A 15,111-nucleotide genomic window follows, 5' to 3' on the forward strand; every position below is an offset into this window, starting at 1 on the left:
AAAATAATTGTTTATAATTCTTACCAAACACTACCAGATTGTACTGCTTGTGCAAATACCAATGCTTTATCGATATCTTTGCTAATCACACCAGCGGCAAGGCCATGTTCCACACTGTTTGCGCGTTCTATGACTTCATCAAGCGTTTCGAATTTCAAAATGGATTGAACGGGACCGAATATTTCTTCTTTAGCAATTCTCATGTTGTCGGTCACGTTAGAAAAGACAGTAGGCTTACAATAAATGGGAGATAATTATGAAAAAGTATAATCCAAATAGCAGATAAAAATTTGAAGTTGAAATTATACCTTGATGAAGTAGCCAACGTTGCCTTGACGTTCTCCACCAGTTTCAATTACTGCACCTTCTTCTTTTCCCGATTTAATTAATCCTAAGACCTTATTGAACATAGCTTGATCGATTTGCGGTCCTTGTTGAGTTTTAGAATCGAAGGGATCGCCAACTTTCGTTTCAGAAGCCAACTGTTTCGCGTGTTTGACAAATTCGTCGTAAATTTTCGAATGTACGAAAGTACGCGAGCCAGCGCAACAATTTTGTCCGTGATTTGCAAATACTGCATCGTATGCAATTTTTGCAGCTTCTTTAACTATAAATAGTTTCCAGTTAATATACCGCACTCTATAGCATAAATATATAACACTTCGTGAAACGTATTATCAACGTACCATCGACGTCATCAAAAATGACCAAGGGACTCTTGCCTCCTAATTCAAGACTAACGCGTTTGAGATTTGTTTTAGCGGAAGCTGCCATTATTATATGGCCAATCTACGAATTAATTGGTATTAAATCATTTTTAATTGTTAGATCAATAATTACGTACATCTGTGGATCCAGTGAATGCGACTTTACGAATATCGGGATGTTCCGCGATAGCTGCACCAGCTGTTGGGCCATATCCTGTAATAACATTTACAACACCTGGAGGAAATCCAGCTTCCCTAGCAAGTGCTGCACAGTAAAGAGCAGATAATGGAGTCTGTTCAGCTGGTTTCAAGACAATAGTACATCCAGTAGCCAATGCTGGACCCCATTTCCATGCCAGCATAAAAAGAGGATAATTCCAAGGAATAATTTGACCCACTACACCGACTGGTTCCTTTCGCGTAAACGTAACAAAATTTCCATCTAAACAATAAATGGTGTTAGTGTCTTCTCCGGAGTAAACAATTTCTTATAAAAGTTAATATACCTGATGGAATAGTGTCGCCAAGGATTTTATCGCACCATCCGGCATAATAACGAATTGTTGCTATGCTCGCGTTTACATCCAAAACTGCATTGCTATATGCTTTTCCATTATCCAGAGTTTCAAGAGTGGCAATATAATCTAAATCGCGTTCGATGAGATCTGCAAACTAGACAGAGACAATATGATAATACAGTATTAAAGGACTGGGTCATAAAAATAATTTAAAGTTATATAATAGGCATTGTACTGTGTTCATAAGCCTCCCTCTTTCGGATGCATCCATCTTTCGCCATTTTGATCCTCTGCTGAATGCTTTCTTTGCAGCTGCAACTGCCTTGTCTACATCCGCCTGTACAATATAATATAAATGTATATAAAACAGTGTGCTGCACAGAAATTGATTTAACGTTACATAACTTATAAAATACAAGTGTAACTCTGAGTATAATTTACCTTGTCACCCTCAGAGACTTCGACAATGACAGTGCCATCAGCTGGATTTATAGTGGGAAATTTTTTACCACTTTGTGCATCCACAAACTCATTGTTAATAAACAACTGAAAACGAATATGCTATTAATAAAAATTCTAGGCTACGCATGATTTCTCTGTAATTTATATAAACAAATTCATTTTAAGCTATTATTTGTCCTGTACAATTTTCTGGTTTTCAGTTAGTTACCATTAACGCAATAGTTTATTTTTTATTTTTATTTTCTAATAACGTAAAAGTAAATTATTTACCTGTGTGTACTTGATATCTGGCAATATACGTGTCATCTTTCTGTCTGCTTTCTTCGACGGTTTGTTTGTGTATAACAGGCAATTCACTCTGAATCAACTTAAATATATATATATTGTTAACCTTCAGATAAAAGTAATATCACATATATGTTTTGGAATGAGTTTGCAGATATGAATCTTACCGAAGCCACAAGTGCTCATTTCAGAATATAAATCTCATATTAGAAAGAAAAACAAAAATACAATTGTCTTTTTCGTGCTTTACGCTTATTGCATTTAAATGGTGGTTTCACCTTCGCTATGTTTAGGTAATAAACATTCGAACGTCGGGTAACAAATTATGCCACACGGGCCACATCTCTGGTTGATATGAGGTTACGATAAATTAGGAAACGTGATAAGAGCGAATACTACTTTTATCTGCTTTTATCTTACGTATATAAATGCATGGCTGAACATGTAATTGATTGCAAGTTAATTGATTTATCAACTTATAATACAATATTATCAGGTTTTGACTCTTCCAAGTTATTGAAATTAATGAAACTACATTGAACAGATTTTTATTAAGTTTATTTAAAACTCTCTTCGATGAAAATAACATTCAGTTGCTGGGGGCTATTAAATCGATAAATCTCAATACTGTTCCCTGAAGAAGCCATCATTCGGAAATAATTCGTCGAAATTAAATTGTATCGTTAATTACATCAGAAGATTGTCCGCAATCGCAGACATTGTTATCATCTTTTCGAATTTAATTCTTGTTAATCCGAACAAGTATTTGACATGGATGTTAAACAAGATTCCTCGAGAGAAGCATTCCAGCAGCTTCCATACAACGGAACCGGTGATGCGGTAAATTAATTAATTTCAACGTAATAATTTATTGAATTCCATCTCTATTAGAGAAAATCAACGACGTTGTACGTAGTTCAATAAAATGCAAAATGCACGTACTGTTTTACGATTAAGCCATTAATAATTCAGTATTAATAGTCTGGAACACTTGGCGATAATGTAATCGGACCTGTTTTCCTTCATGATTAATTGAAAAAATATCCATTACATTTACGTTACATATGTTGACGATTCAGAGATTGATTTTTCTTTTTTATATTGATATTTATGGCGCTCTAAATCGTGATATTTATAACGGTTATCAGCTGATATCAAGGCCAACTTGATGCGTAATGGAGATAACAGATACAGATTTGCATATTGATGCCCAAATCTTTTCAAAAAGATAACTTATTAGGGATATGCGAGCCGCTTGACATTCGAGCTCAAGTCGGCCCATTAGAAATTCCAGCGAAACATGGGAACTTTCGGGCAGCCCGATTGCCACGACCAGCTCATAACTCGATCAGACATTGAATATTTTTCAAAGAAGGAAACGCGACAAACATGTCGGCAAACTTCGGGGTCCGATACTCACGTCGGCTTTGTACACCCTTACAACTTATGCGTGTTCAAAATGAATACTTTTCTAGCCTGTTATGCCCTGTCCCATGATGGAACCTACCAAAGGTGAAACGGGAGACAAGCCACCTCCTTACTTTACTCAACCAGGAGACGAATTTCCGGTACAACCGGAAGGATCCATGGAACCGATCGGTCCATGGGCCACGGGTCGCGTAACGTTCAACCCTAAAGATGGTTTAACAGGAGTGAGACCAGTTGTCGATCGATATTCTGTAACTCAATTTGGAGCACCTCAATGGAGAGCCCACAATCAAAAGTTTTTCGAACAATCGAATGAAAAGATACGAGACGCCCAGTACGTTGGCAAATATTTACGCTTTAACCTTTACAATTGATTTGCATATCTGTTTTTTTTCCATCGCGTATAAGTAATTCCACGTCATATATTTTTAGGCTTGCTATAAACAATGCGAAACGATGCGTTGATAAATCGTACAGAGAGGCGGACAAGAAACAATTGGAATCGACGGATCATTTGAAGGATCGAGCAAGAGACGTGCATCAGTGGAAAACCGAATTAGAACACTTCATACTTGACATTACCAAAGAGATTGAATTATTGGAGGCTGAACGACGACGTGTCAAACACTCCTTATCGGTTCTCACGATTCCCGAGTCGATCGCTGGGGAATTTTTACAATTGCGTTCTAAACGCCTCGAATCCGACCTTATCCGAGACGAAGTCGAGGAGGAGTTAACGAAAGTTAATACTGATAGTATTTTTAGCTTCTTATGTGTTTATGAATGCATCTATTATTGGTATGTTCGAGTTCATTTTTGCAGGAAGTAGCTCTTTGCTATGAAATACGCGACCTGCTCGGTAGAACTCGAGAACAAATAGAAATGCAACTGATCGAACTGAAGGCAGCGAAAACAAGAATGGAAGTCGATTGGACTGATAAGACAGACGCTTACAGCATTGATGCCCACGCTTTACAATTAAAAAACAATTCTCCGGTTATACTGTGGGCACCCGGTGCTACAAGATTTCCGGCGGAGTATGCATCAAAATTAAGCCCAGAGCAAACGATGAACCAAAAGAATTATTTTTTTTATAAACGATTTCTTTGTTTTCCATAGACAATCGACACCTGCGAGTTACGAGCATTACACGCGAGAAAGTTTAAGCGACGCGGAGTCTGCAAAGCAAAAATCGGCGAACCTGAGGTCCACTTTGAGCGCAATATACACGAATTCAATTAAAGATCTTCGCGATCAAGCTACCCGCGTGGAACTCGTATTAGGAGAAAAGATTAAGCTTACGGAAGAAGTCCGTCTACAATTAGAGAAAGAATTGCTTCGCGTGAGTTCAATTGTATCTGTGGTGTTCGCTTATTATGATTACTTCATTCGAATGAAAAAGAACAATCTTCTTTCAGTGCTTGCATGAGTTAGCAAATACTGAAAAAGCAATTGATGAGCTTCGTCATTCAACGAGGGGCTTGGATTGTGCAATGAAAGTGGCGCAAACCCGATTGGCGAACAGATTACAACGTCGTAACGTTGAAAGCTGTCGTGATGTATCTCAATTTGCGTAAGTGTTCTATCTAATCGCGTAAACGTTGTAAAAATAAGCATTGATGATAGCGTAACTGATAAGGGCAGGACACTTTTAGTAGTCCATTAAGACAAGATAATGTGCAAATATTAAGGCGTACTAATTTGGCGTTTTCGAGAAAATTGTTAGAGAAGTTTTTACGTTCCGAATATGTATCGGTGCGTTGCGAGTATAAGTATAAAATGGCAGCGGTCGGATGCTCAACGTTCAAGCTCCGTAATCTCTGGATCAGGTGTCGAGTTTCGCTCGTGGTTTTCTTTCTTGTCACACTGGTCATATTTTTTCTTGAACATTACAATTCAAAGATAATATAATGAAAACGTGCATTTACTTGCATGAATATTTATTGAATTTCCAATGTTATCTGCCTATAGGCAGATCTACATATCTACTAAATATATTTATTATTTCAAGGTTTTGCTAAGAAAACGCGTAATACATTTGCGTTATAAAAATTAAAGCTTTATTTAATCCAACAAAATTATATGCAAACAAATCGAAAACAAACAATAAGAAGAAGTTTGGTTGTGTTTATGTATAACTCATTTTGGTAATTATGGAGAACAGGTACATCCTCACCGATTTCGATGATTTTTAAATATGTTGTAGAAATCAACATTTTGAACAACTTTTTCCTATACATATAACCGTCGCTCGGCCTTAGTTTCCGAGATATTTGCAAAATACCATTACTACTACTAAAATGAATATTGCGTATAGCAACGCGTCCGTAACAGCGTGTGTGTAACCGTTGAGTCCTCGATTGTTTAGGCTCGGAATACACGTCCGCGTCTGTGAATCTGTATGCGTTAGCTATCATTCGTCGGTCGGCTTGTGTTTCAATCTGTTTCGAACTCATTCATACATATGAAGTAGCGCATGATCTTTATTCGTACAGTAAAAAAATGGGGGGGTCGAGGAGGCGCAGCCCCCCGTTAGGCAAGGGGTTTAGGGGGCGCAGCCCCCCATCATGCATATTGTTTTGAGATGTATGCTTTTTAAATTTTGTAAAAAGTTTTCAGCTTCAATTCAAAACTATGTGCATGCTGGGAGGCTGCGCCCCCTCGACCCCCCGCTAAACTATAAACATCCCCCAGGCTAACCATGTACACACCTGCGTGGTGCGCTGCAGTACTTGTTGTTGGGGGCGAAGCCCCCAAACTCACGACCGGTAGCTAGCCCCCGGACCCCCATTTTTTTACTGTACGAATAAAGATCATGCGGTACTTCATATGTATGAATGAGTTCGAAACAGATTGAAACACAAGCCGACCGACGAATGATAGCTAACGCATACAGATTCACAGACGCGGACGTGTATTCCGAGCTTAAACAATCGAGGACTCAACGGTTACACACACGCTGTTACGGACGCGTTGCTATACGCAATATTCATTGTAGTAGTAGTAATGGTATTTTGCAAATATCTCGGAAACTAAGGCCGAGCGACGGTTATATGTATAGGAAAAAGTTGTTCAAAATGTTGATTTCTACAACATATTTAAAAATCATCGAAATCGAGCTTGAACGCTAAACATTCGACCGCTGCCATTACATAACTTCTCTAACAATTTTCTCGAAAACGTCAAAGTAGTACGCCTTAATATTTGGAGATTATTTTGTCCTAATGAACTACTAAAAGTGTACAAAGTTTGAAGAATATCCGTGATCCGAACGTCGTGTTCTGCCCTTGTGAGTGAAATAGATTGTGCGTTCGAGCAGGTGTTTGTAAGCAAGTATTTATAGAATTTGGGAAAAATATAGAGAAAGGGAAGTGTCTATCCTGGAAGAAACGTAAGCCATTTATAATAAATGTAATCGTGATTTTCTTAAAATCTACAAAAGAAATGATATTTATTCTGTAAGAGGTACAAGATTTCTCACAAAATTACAAATTTTTTGTTCGATTATTCAACGATTGTCCAGGATGGAAAATTGCGTGTTCTTTTTTTCCATATTTTTCCCTTGTGTTAACTGATATTAACTAAATATGTGTTTATGCTTCGCTTACAATTAGTCTCGTCGAGGAAGTAAAAATGTTAAATGAACGCACGTCGGCAATGCTAGCAGAATTGAAACGAGCCGAAGAGACGCAAGCTGGTCTTGTTAAAGCAAGGAGTGACCTTGAACGAGAAATAATCGTGAAACGTAAAACACTGTATATAGATAAACAACGTGGTCAACTACTACGCTCGTTTTATCCTTCGGCTACAGCTCTTTCTGGTTTTTAATAACTATATCGCGGTATCTTAATTTAAAATATCAAGTATTAAAAAAGAAATTTTCGATTTTATACGATATAAAAACATATGATAGAGACATGTTAAATACGGTTAGTTCTGTAAATGTATTTTGGAAGTACACGACTTAGTCACACAAAAATATAGTAGTCTTAGGATTTATGTATAATTGTTTTATAGTATTTTTTTGATATTTTATAAAAAAATGGAAAATATAGGGCCTGGATGTCTTGGAGTTTCTTTGTATGACGCTATCGTACATTCATATATAATTAAATTAAGTATTACACATTTAAGTTTAAAAACACCTTAAATTATGCTATCTTTTCGGAATTAGTTTATAGTTCGTCGTGCGGTTGCACATAACTGGCTACAAATTCATATAAATCGTCGAGACTACGAGCACCACTGTATTCAGACACTTTGTGTCCATCACGATATAAATATAACGTTGGAAATCCATCTACTTCTTGTTCATTGCACAATTCTTTGCTTGCATCAAGCGTACAGTCTACTTTGATTATGTTCACGTTCTCATTTGTGAAGAACTTTTTCCCGAGGTCTTCCCAAATAGGAGCTAAACGTTTACAGTGTCCACACCAAGGTGCAAAAAACTTAACAAACGAGACGCCTTTTTCAATGCCATGTTTAAAGCTCTCGCCGGTTAAACTGAGCACTGTATGTAATGTATTGTCGGAATGACAAGTATTAACATTTGTTTGGTCATTGCTCTTTTCAAGCATTTTTGATACATAAGCTTTTAACTCTTCGTGAGTTCGTTGACCTGAATATTTATCCACCTATAAGTTCATGGTCAAGGGTTACCAGAATTTTTCAGGAAAAATTAAAATAATAAAAATTAAGGTAATATTCATACATTACCTTCTTTCCATCTTCGATCCAGAGCAATGTTGGATATCCCTTTATATCAAATTGACTACAAACACCACGATGTTGTGTACAATCTACTTTAGAAATGGTAACATAATTACTGTTACGTAGACTGTTAGCTAATTCTTCCCATGTAGGAGCTAATTTCTGGCAATGACCACACCAAGGTGCATAAAACTTTACAAAATGGTAACCAGTGGATACATGCTTATCAAATGTATCCTCTGTTAGTTCTATTAAACCATTTACCGCTTCGGGAGGTGATGGTACAACGTCTGCAACCTAATTTGTTCAATTTCAGATTAAAAAAATGGATTTCTTCATGTTGTAATGCAATAAAAGTATTCTGCTAATAATTACCTCAAGAGTAGTGCCTAGTTGATCAACAAGGAAAGAAATTAGCGAAGGCAAATCCCTTGTACCTCTAAATTTAATGCCTTTAGTTTCCCCAGCTTTAAACAACTTCAGCCTGCAAAATTATTAAGACTAAAGTTTATTTCTTTATATATAAATGTATGTATAATTTGTATTGTTTCCATTATTATATACAATAAGCTGATTCTATACGCACGTAGGATATCCAGTAACATCATGTTCGGTGCATAAGCTACTGTCTGTAGTACAATCAACCTTAGCAATCTTTAAATTATGGTATTCTTTGTTTGACATCTCTGCTAACTGTTCCCAAGTGGGTTCAAGTCCTTGGCAATGTCCACACCTAACAAAAATAAAAATATATCATTGTATCATATACAAATATTATATATAAGTTTTCTAATCCAACTTCAATTTTTTAATAGATCATTTAGATTATAAACATGCTTCAATAATAATTTTTTTTTTGACACAGTAAATACAAACAAATTATACATGTACCATGGTGCATAAAACATGACAAAATGATTTTTCTTCTTAATCTCTGACAAAAAATTGTCTTTGTTGTACTGTACTGTGTGTACTTTATCTTCTTCTTCACTGTTAACTTGGCTTAGCATAAATATAAACAAAAAGATATGTCTTTTTAACATGTTAGAACACATAGAATGCGTAGTCATTTTAACGAATAATAAATGATTGACTGGGTATTTTAAGTATTTCGAGTAAATATATCGCTGTCGGAGATAGAATCACACTGTCTTCCAGGCTCCCACATAAATGGATCGATGGTTGGTCGGTTGGTTTTGGGTTTTGGCCGTTCGGCCCCCGGGACATCAAATGATCGATACGATTCCGCCCCCCATATCGCAACACGCACTGGAGGCAACATTTCGCTATAAAATTCCTGAAATCTAGTCTCGTACAGCAATTTAGTAACTTTCTAAATAATTACGTTTATTGTATATCGTTCAAAGCAGAATATAATTTTCAATATACTCGTTACGATATTATATACTATTTATTTCAAATAGCGAGTACCATGGTAGTCATATTTCTCCGTTCATAGAGACTGTCCTAAGTATACGTCTATGGACAAAACGCACGATATACTATCTACTTATTTTACGTGATGCGTCATGTCAAAAGTAGGGGAGGTTCATCATTAAATCATTCTGTATCGCGGATATTAATCCGTCAACAATGTTCGCTATAAGTACAGAATGAGTGGTGTTAAGAAAAAAATCAATCATAGAGCGGTGTTTAAACGACGAACAAAACATGATGATAACGCTGAATTATCGGAAGTTCTCATTATATCTGCGAGAAAGACCGGAAATTTGAATCTCTCGTCGAGAGGTTTATACACGGGTATTTTCAACGTTTGAAAATGACATAAATGTTGTTCAGATATATTTTTAGACACATTTAAAATCATTCGAATGCTTGATACTCAGATGTGCACTCGTAAATGAAATGAATGTGCATGCCACCGTTCGTATTTATATTACATTGTTATTTTGATGGTTTTAATGTACACCGTTTCGATGTTTTTAACGGAGAAGTCTCGAATGAAAATAATATTATAAAATAAAATTTGTTGTATGCAACGTGTATCTTACAAGTAGCACTAATTATGTGGACTCCATGCATATTATTATTCTGAATGTAACAAGTGATTGTTTCGTTGTTTTGTAGTGACAAAATTGCATTATATGATCTACAAAATTTCTTATCTATATTCGTTTGGTAATAGTACATTTATAAACATGAATTGTCTGTGGTTAGGAAACAGCTGTAGCCTAGTAAAATTTGCACTACCTGCTTCATGCTTCTCAATGGCATTTCATTTCTTATTGTTTCATTGTATTGAAAAATTAAAATTATTACAAATATATCATTGCATTACATATCATTTTTTGTATTATTGCACCCATCCATCCTGTTTAAAGAATCAAATAAATATAGTATACAATATCTTTAGTTACTTTATGATCATGAAATCAATTTTTTTTTATTTTTATTTTTATTCATAGATAGCTTTGCATGTTAGACAGTGAATCATGCGATAGAACAAGCAATATTTTCAATAATATCATACAAGATCACCAAAAGCATACATTAAGGTAAGTTATTATTAGTTACAGAGTTTGTACATGTAATGTAAAATTATGTTCAGAATATTATATAAATTATTTGTATAAAGCGTATCACATATGAAAACTAATACAATCTGTTACAGTACCCAATAGAGTATGGAGTATAAATGAATTAACAGAAGAAGAAGTAAAGGAGCTACACATTGAGCTTGATTATGTGCACAAAAATGAACGTTGGTGGGAGCAGGAACCACTTAAGATATTAGATTTGAGTTGTAATAGTTTAACTAGAATTGATCCAAAAATACAATGTTTAACAGAATTGACAACATTGCTAGTATGTGTTCAATTTGATCTAATATTTACTTACAGAAAATTGTAATAAAATATAATAAAATTATGTAATTTTCATAGTTACACAATAACTTATTAGAGGACTTACCTCCAGAGATTGGAAATTTAAGTACATTAAAAGTACTAAATGTATCTAACAACAAATTAGAGAACCTACCACATCAATTTTACAAGTTGAACGAATTACATCAATTATATTTAAAGAATAATTGTTTAAGAGAACTTGATTCTGCAATTGGCGATTTAATTATGTTATCTCATTTGGTAACTTATAATACAATTTTTATGTATATTAATATACTTTCATGTATCCAAATTTTGAAGTATTTTCTATACATAGGATTTGTCATGTAATAATTTGTCTGAACTACCATTGGGAATGGGATTTTTAGTACGATTGATTTCTTTGGATGTAAGCCACAACATGTTAAAAGAATTGCCATCTGATTTAACAAGTATGAGAGGTATAGTTTACTACTAGTAATTTGAAAAGAAGAGACAGTTTCACATTGTTTCTTCCTCTGTAATATGGAAATTTTATAAATATTGGAAATACTCTTTTGCAAATAGTGTTACAAAAGCTAGATGCAAGTTATAATGAGTTGGAAATCCTACCACCCCTGGGTGAATTAAGGAAGGTAGAAACAGTAATGTTGCAAGGAAACAAGTTAAAAACATTTCCTAACATGTCTGGGTGTATATTATTAAAAGTACTACACTTGACTGCTAATGAAATTACTGTATGTATATCTATTATATTTCTATGTAGAAACAATGTATATTATTGTAATATTATGTGTAATAGATACATTGTGTTTAGGAAATTGATATGTCTTGTTTGGAAGGTGTTGGACAATTGAGAACATTGACATTAGGAAGTAATAAAATTACTACGATACCAGAGGAAATAATAAAATTAGTAAATCTGGAAATTTTTGATTTGTCGTGCAACAATGTAACTAAGTATGTTATTTCACATATATCGGCGTTACATGTAAAAAAACCATTTTAAAGATAATACTATTAATTTTATAGAATACCAAGTTATATTGGTATAATGCCAAATATAAAACAATTAACAATCGATGGAAATGATGTACAGAATATAAGACACGATATAATACGATGCGGCACGTATCGTATTTTAAAACACATACGTCAAAATGTTAACAGTACAAATGTAAATACAACAGAGTATTCGATATCTGATGGAGATACAAATATTTATCCAGATAAGTATGTATTTGTAAAGTATTCGTAGTAAATATTTTTTAAATTGTTCGTAATATTTCAGATATACTATGCAAAGTACAAAGTTGCTCAGTTTGGCTGGCCAAAATCTTGTCGAATTACCACAAGAAGTTTTAGAAGATGCATGTAAAGCAGATGTAGGCACAGTGGATTTAAGTAGGAATAAGTTATCTGTTTTACCTGAAAAGTTGTCAATAATTGCAAGAGTTAGCGATTTGAAACTAACGTCTAACCACCTAACACATATACCAGAATGGATAGGTGAAAAGTATCAATTTTTGCAAGCTTTGGATTTAAGTAAAAACAATTTATTATCACTTCCTTCTAGTCTTGGTTTATTGAAATATTTACGAGAAATTAATATCTCATTTAACAGGTACTTTATAAGCATTGTATGTAAACAGTTGCAATATTTGTACTTTTATTTTGTTATGTTTTATTTTGCATATTGTACAGATACAAAGAAATACCAGAATCTGTATATGACGTTGAATCGTTGGAAATATTTATAGCAAATGATAATTTAATATCTGAAATCGACGTATCATCCTTGCAAAAATTGAGGAAACTTGCAATATTGAATCTTGCTAACAATAACATTGGACATATACCACCAGAACTCGGCAATTTAAAGAATCTAAGGTGAGTCGGAATATCGACTTTCTTTAAAAAGTTATAAAAGTATACATTTGCAGGATGTTATCTTTATCTGGAAATTCTTTCAAACAACCAAGACAAGCAATATTGGCCAAATCTACAGAAGAGATCCTTGCATATCTTCGAGACAGGATACCGCAATAGAAAACAATCAACAAATTGTTAAAGTGTCTTAAATGTTTATTCTGATTAAAAATATATTGCGTGAAAGGTGTAACAACAACAGATACGTGTCAAAGAAATTGTATACATGTCTTAAATAAATTATTTGAAGGAACATTTATTTGACAAGAATTGATCGGAATTTACATCGATTAAGTATAAATAAATCAATAAGTGTATATTATTAAGACATTATACACATGTTTCGAATACGATTTGTAGACAGTTTGTAAATTAATTTAAAAATTGCCGCGCCTTAAGCTTCCCGACCTCCCTAGAAAATCATTTTTTGATTTAACGTTTAGATTCTCTGAAAGAATTCGCTTCTTTCGTCGTTCTCGAGCACTTATCACGAGGACTGGTTTGATAAAAGCCAGAATTAGGTGTTTTCTCTAAACAGGCGCTCTTTGGCTTCGGTTTTTGTTTGTTTTTAGTATTTAATGATCGCCGAACGATTTCTTCGATAAATCTTTGTTCCTTCTCGTTCATGTCAGACATTAAGTTGCTCCTTTGACTATTTTCTTGTTCTTTGCGACTACAAATTAAATCATAATTTCATTAATTCCACAGTATCTCAAGGAGTCCTTCAAACTTAAACTTTTACAAAGAAACTTTTTCAAGTCCTAAAAATATATTTTAAAATTATTATATCGACACCTCTAAAACTAGCGTAGTTATGGAAATTGTTGAGGGAATGTTCACACGAAATTCGTAAATGGCGCGAGTACAACTTTGAAGTCGTGCTAGTGTCTCCGAAGATTGTGATACTAATCTACTGATTTTTGCAAAATTTTATGTACATTTAAAGTAAACGTGGATCTCTATCGACGTGACTACAAGCTAAGTGATCAAGATTTCAAGATCAATCAAGATCAATCAAGACTTCGAGATCGATTAAGAGGCGAGACCTGGACACATTAGTTTTGCGATTATTACTTGGATCATCGATAGGACAAGATAAAGTTAGTATACCATACGCATCGCTTGACATAACATTTCATATTTTAGAGATCAATTATTTTGGATAAAAAATTAATCTTAAAGTCCACGTACATTACAACGTGAGTACAACAGGTCTGACAAGGGGATAACAGATCTATGATGTTGTAGATTTGCATGACGATTTAGACGTTCATTCTATAGATATCAAACATCATAAACTTCGAAGCTTTTGTGCCATTGGGCTTTAGTTTTTATAATATTAATTGTCCACGACGCTATAGATGTGATGTCTCCTCGTGAGTATATTAAACCTTTACACTCAGCGCCATCTCGTGGCGAAATGTTCAAACAGGAGTCGCATTAAATAGTTTACCATTGGAGTCACGTAATTTATCGTAATGATATTTACTTTACCGACTGATATATTTATGATTATTTTGATATATATTTTATCTGTTTCAATTATTTTTCGATTAATATTCACATAATATATCATAATTTATATATGAAAGCATAAAATTTCATATCAATAATAGATAACAAAGTATTGGTTATCCCAGCAAAAAGCCTGACAGACTATTAGTCGGTAAAGTGTTAATACCCACACTCGGAATGGTTCAGAAATTCATTTCGCATTTTTTTTTTCGTTAGGTGGAAAGTGAAATGGAAGGGCCTGCCACGAAGTCCATAAAAATGGAATTTCCGACGTACTTAACGTCTTCCCCACCGAGAAGAAAGGAATAGGGGAAAGCAGGAATCCCTAGGTACGTTAAACGAGTAGGAAGCTCGCAAGCTCGCGTCTCGTTACGTGAAATTTGAAGCGGCATTCTCGGCGGTACATTACGCCTGGCGTTTCGCTAATGAAACGACTAAAATGCGGAGAGTGTAGCCCCGGTTTAAGCGATAGGGGTTGGTGACGTTGTCCTGGGCAAAAAGTGAGAACGCTACGCTGCGATCCAACGATTTCCGCGACGCTTTTTCTTTCCGTTTGGCTACGTTTCGCCTCGCAGACCCTAATGAATACGCCTGCTGATTTATCTTACGTTTCTTGGCTAGTTTCTTCGCGCACACTTTTCCCTTTTCCTTAACCTTATCGTCTCATCTTTCGCGGGATTAAACACGGGATCGTTTCGAATATATCTT

The 15,111-nt window shown here is 34.7% G+C and overlaps 4 protein-coding genes across 6 annotated transcripts in view; 2 read left to right on the forward strand and 2 right to left on the reverse strand.

Moving 5' to 3' along the window:
- The window catches only part of LOC128888443 (aldehyde dehydrogenase 1A1), a 127,982-nt gene extending 120,848 nt beyond the window's left edge, over positions 1-7,134 (reverse strand). For 2 of the 3 annotated variants that reach the window (XM_054145306.1, XM_054145305.1), the window contains exons 1-9: positions 7,009-7,134; positions 1,958-2,054; positions 1,667-1,771; positions 1,461-1,562; positions 1,214-1,379; positions 845-1,149; positions 687-789; positions 309-607; positions 25-233 (exon numbers count right to left, since the gene is read on the reverse strand). In XM_054145306.1, the coding sequence (XP_054001281.1) occupies positions 25-233; positions 309-607; positions 687-789; positions 845-1,149; positions 1,214-1,379; positions 1,461-1,562; positions 1,667-1,771; positions 1,958-1,993 (1,325 nt within the window). In that variant the 5' untranslated portion in view covers positions 1,994-2,054; positions 7,009-7,134. Of the gene's footprint in view, positions 1-24; positions 234-308; positions 608-686; positions 790-844; positions 1,150-1,213; positions 1,380-1,460; positions 1,563-1,666; positions 1,772-1,957; positions 2,055-2,139; positions 2,282-7,008 lie in introns of those variants that run through there. The other variant, XM_054145307.1, reaches the window with a different exon arrangement.
- On the forward strand, positions 2,465-7,472 carry LOC128888451 (tektin-4). The gene is made up of 7 exons (XM_054145322.1): positions 2,465-2,812; positions 3,448-3,734; positions 3,833-4,142; positions 4,223-4,437; positions 4,520-4,742; positions 4,819-4,973; positions 7,015-7,472. Exons 1-7 carry the CDS (start codon positions 2,744-2,746, stop codon positions 7,226-7,228), a joined length of 1,473 nt encoding a protein of 490 aa, XP_054001297.1. The 5' UTR covers positions 2,465-2,743; the 3' UTR covers positions 7,229-7,472.
- Positions 7,326-9,332, reverse strand: LOC128888445 (thioredoxin domain-containing protein 5). The gene is made up of 5 exons (XM_054145315.1): positions 9,005-9,332; positions 8,700-8,846; positions 8,489-8,597; positions 8,120-8,410; positions 7,326-8,037 (listed from the first exon to the last, which is right to left on the reverse strand). The coding sequence occupies exons 1-5, from the start codon at positions 9,181-9,183 to the stop codon at positions 7,576-7,578; spliced, it is 1,188 nt and encodes a 395-aa protein (XP_054001290.1). The 5' UTR covers positions 9,184-9,332; the 3' UTR covers positions 7,326-7,575.
- A 235-nt stretch (positions 9,333-9,567) lies between these two features.
- LOC128888441 (leucine-rich repeat-containing protein 40-like) lies at positions 9,568-13,523 on the forward strand. The gene is made up of 10 exons (XM_054145302.1): positions 9,568-9,874; positions 10,746-10,939; positions 11,017-11,220; positions 11,297-11,420; positions 11,527-11,696; positions 11,777-11,919; positions 11,992-12,192; positions 12,251-12,583; positions 12,664-12,849; positions 12,903-13,523. The coding sequence occupies exons 1-10, from the start codon at positions 9,727-9,729 to the stop codon at positions 13,006-13,008; spliced, it is 1,809 nt and encodes a 602-aa protein (XP_054001277.1). The 5' UTR covers positions 9,568-9,726; the 3' UTR covers positions 13,009-13,523.
- Positions 13,524-15,111: the final 1,588 nt, after the last annotated feature.

This window comes from Hylaeus anthracinus, unplaced genomic scaffold (genome assembly GCF_026225885.1).
Source record: "Hylaeus anthracinus isolate JK02 unplaced genomic scaffold, UHH_iyHylAnth1.0_haploid 11994, whole genome shotgun sequence".
NCBI lineage: Eukaryota > Metazoa > Arthropoda > Insecta > Hymenoptera > Colletidae > Hylaeus > Hylaeus anthracinus.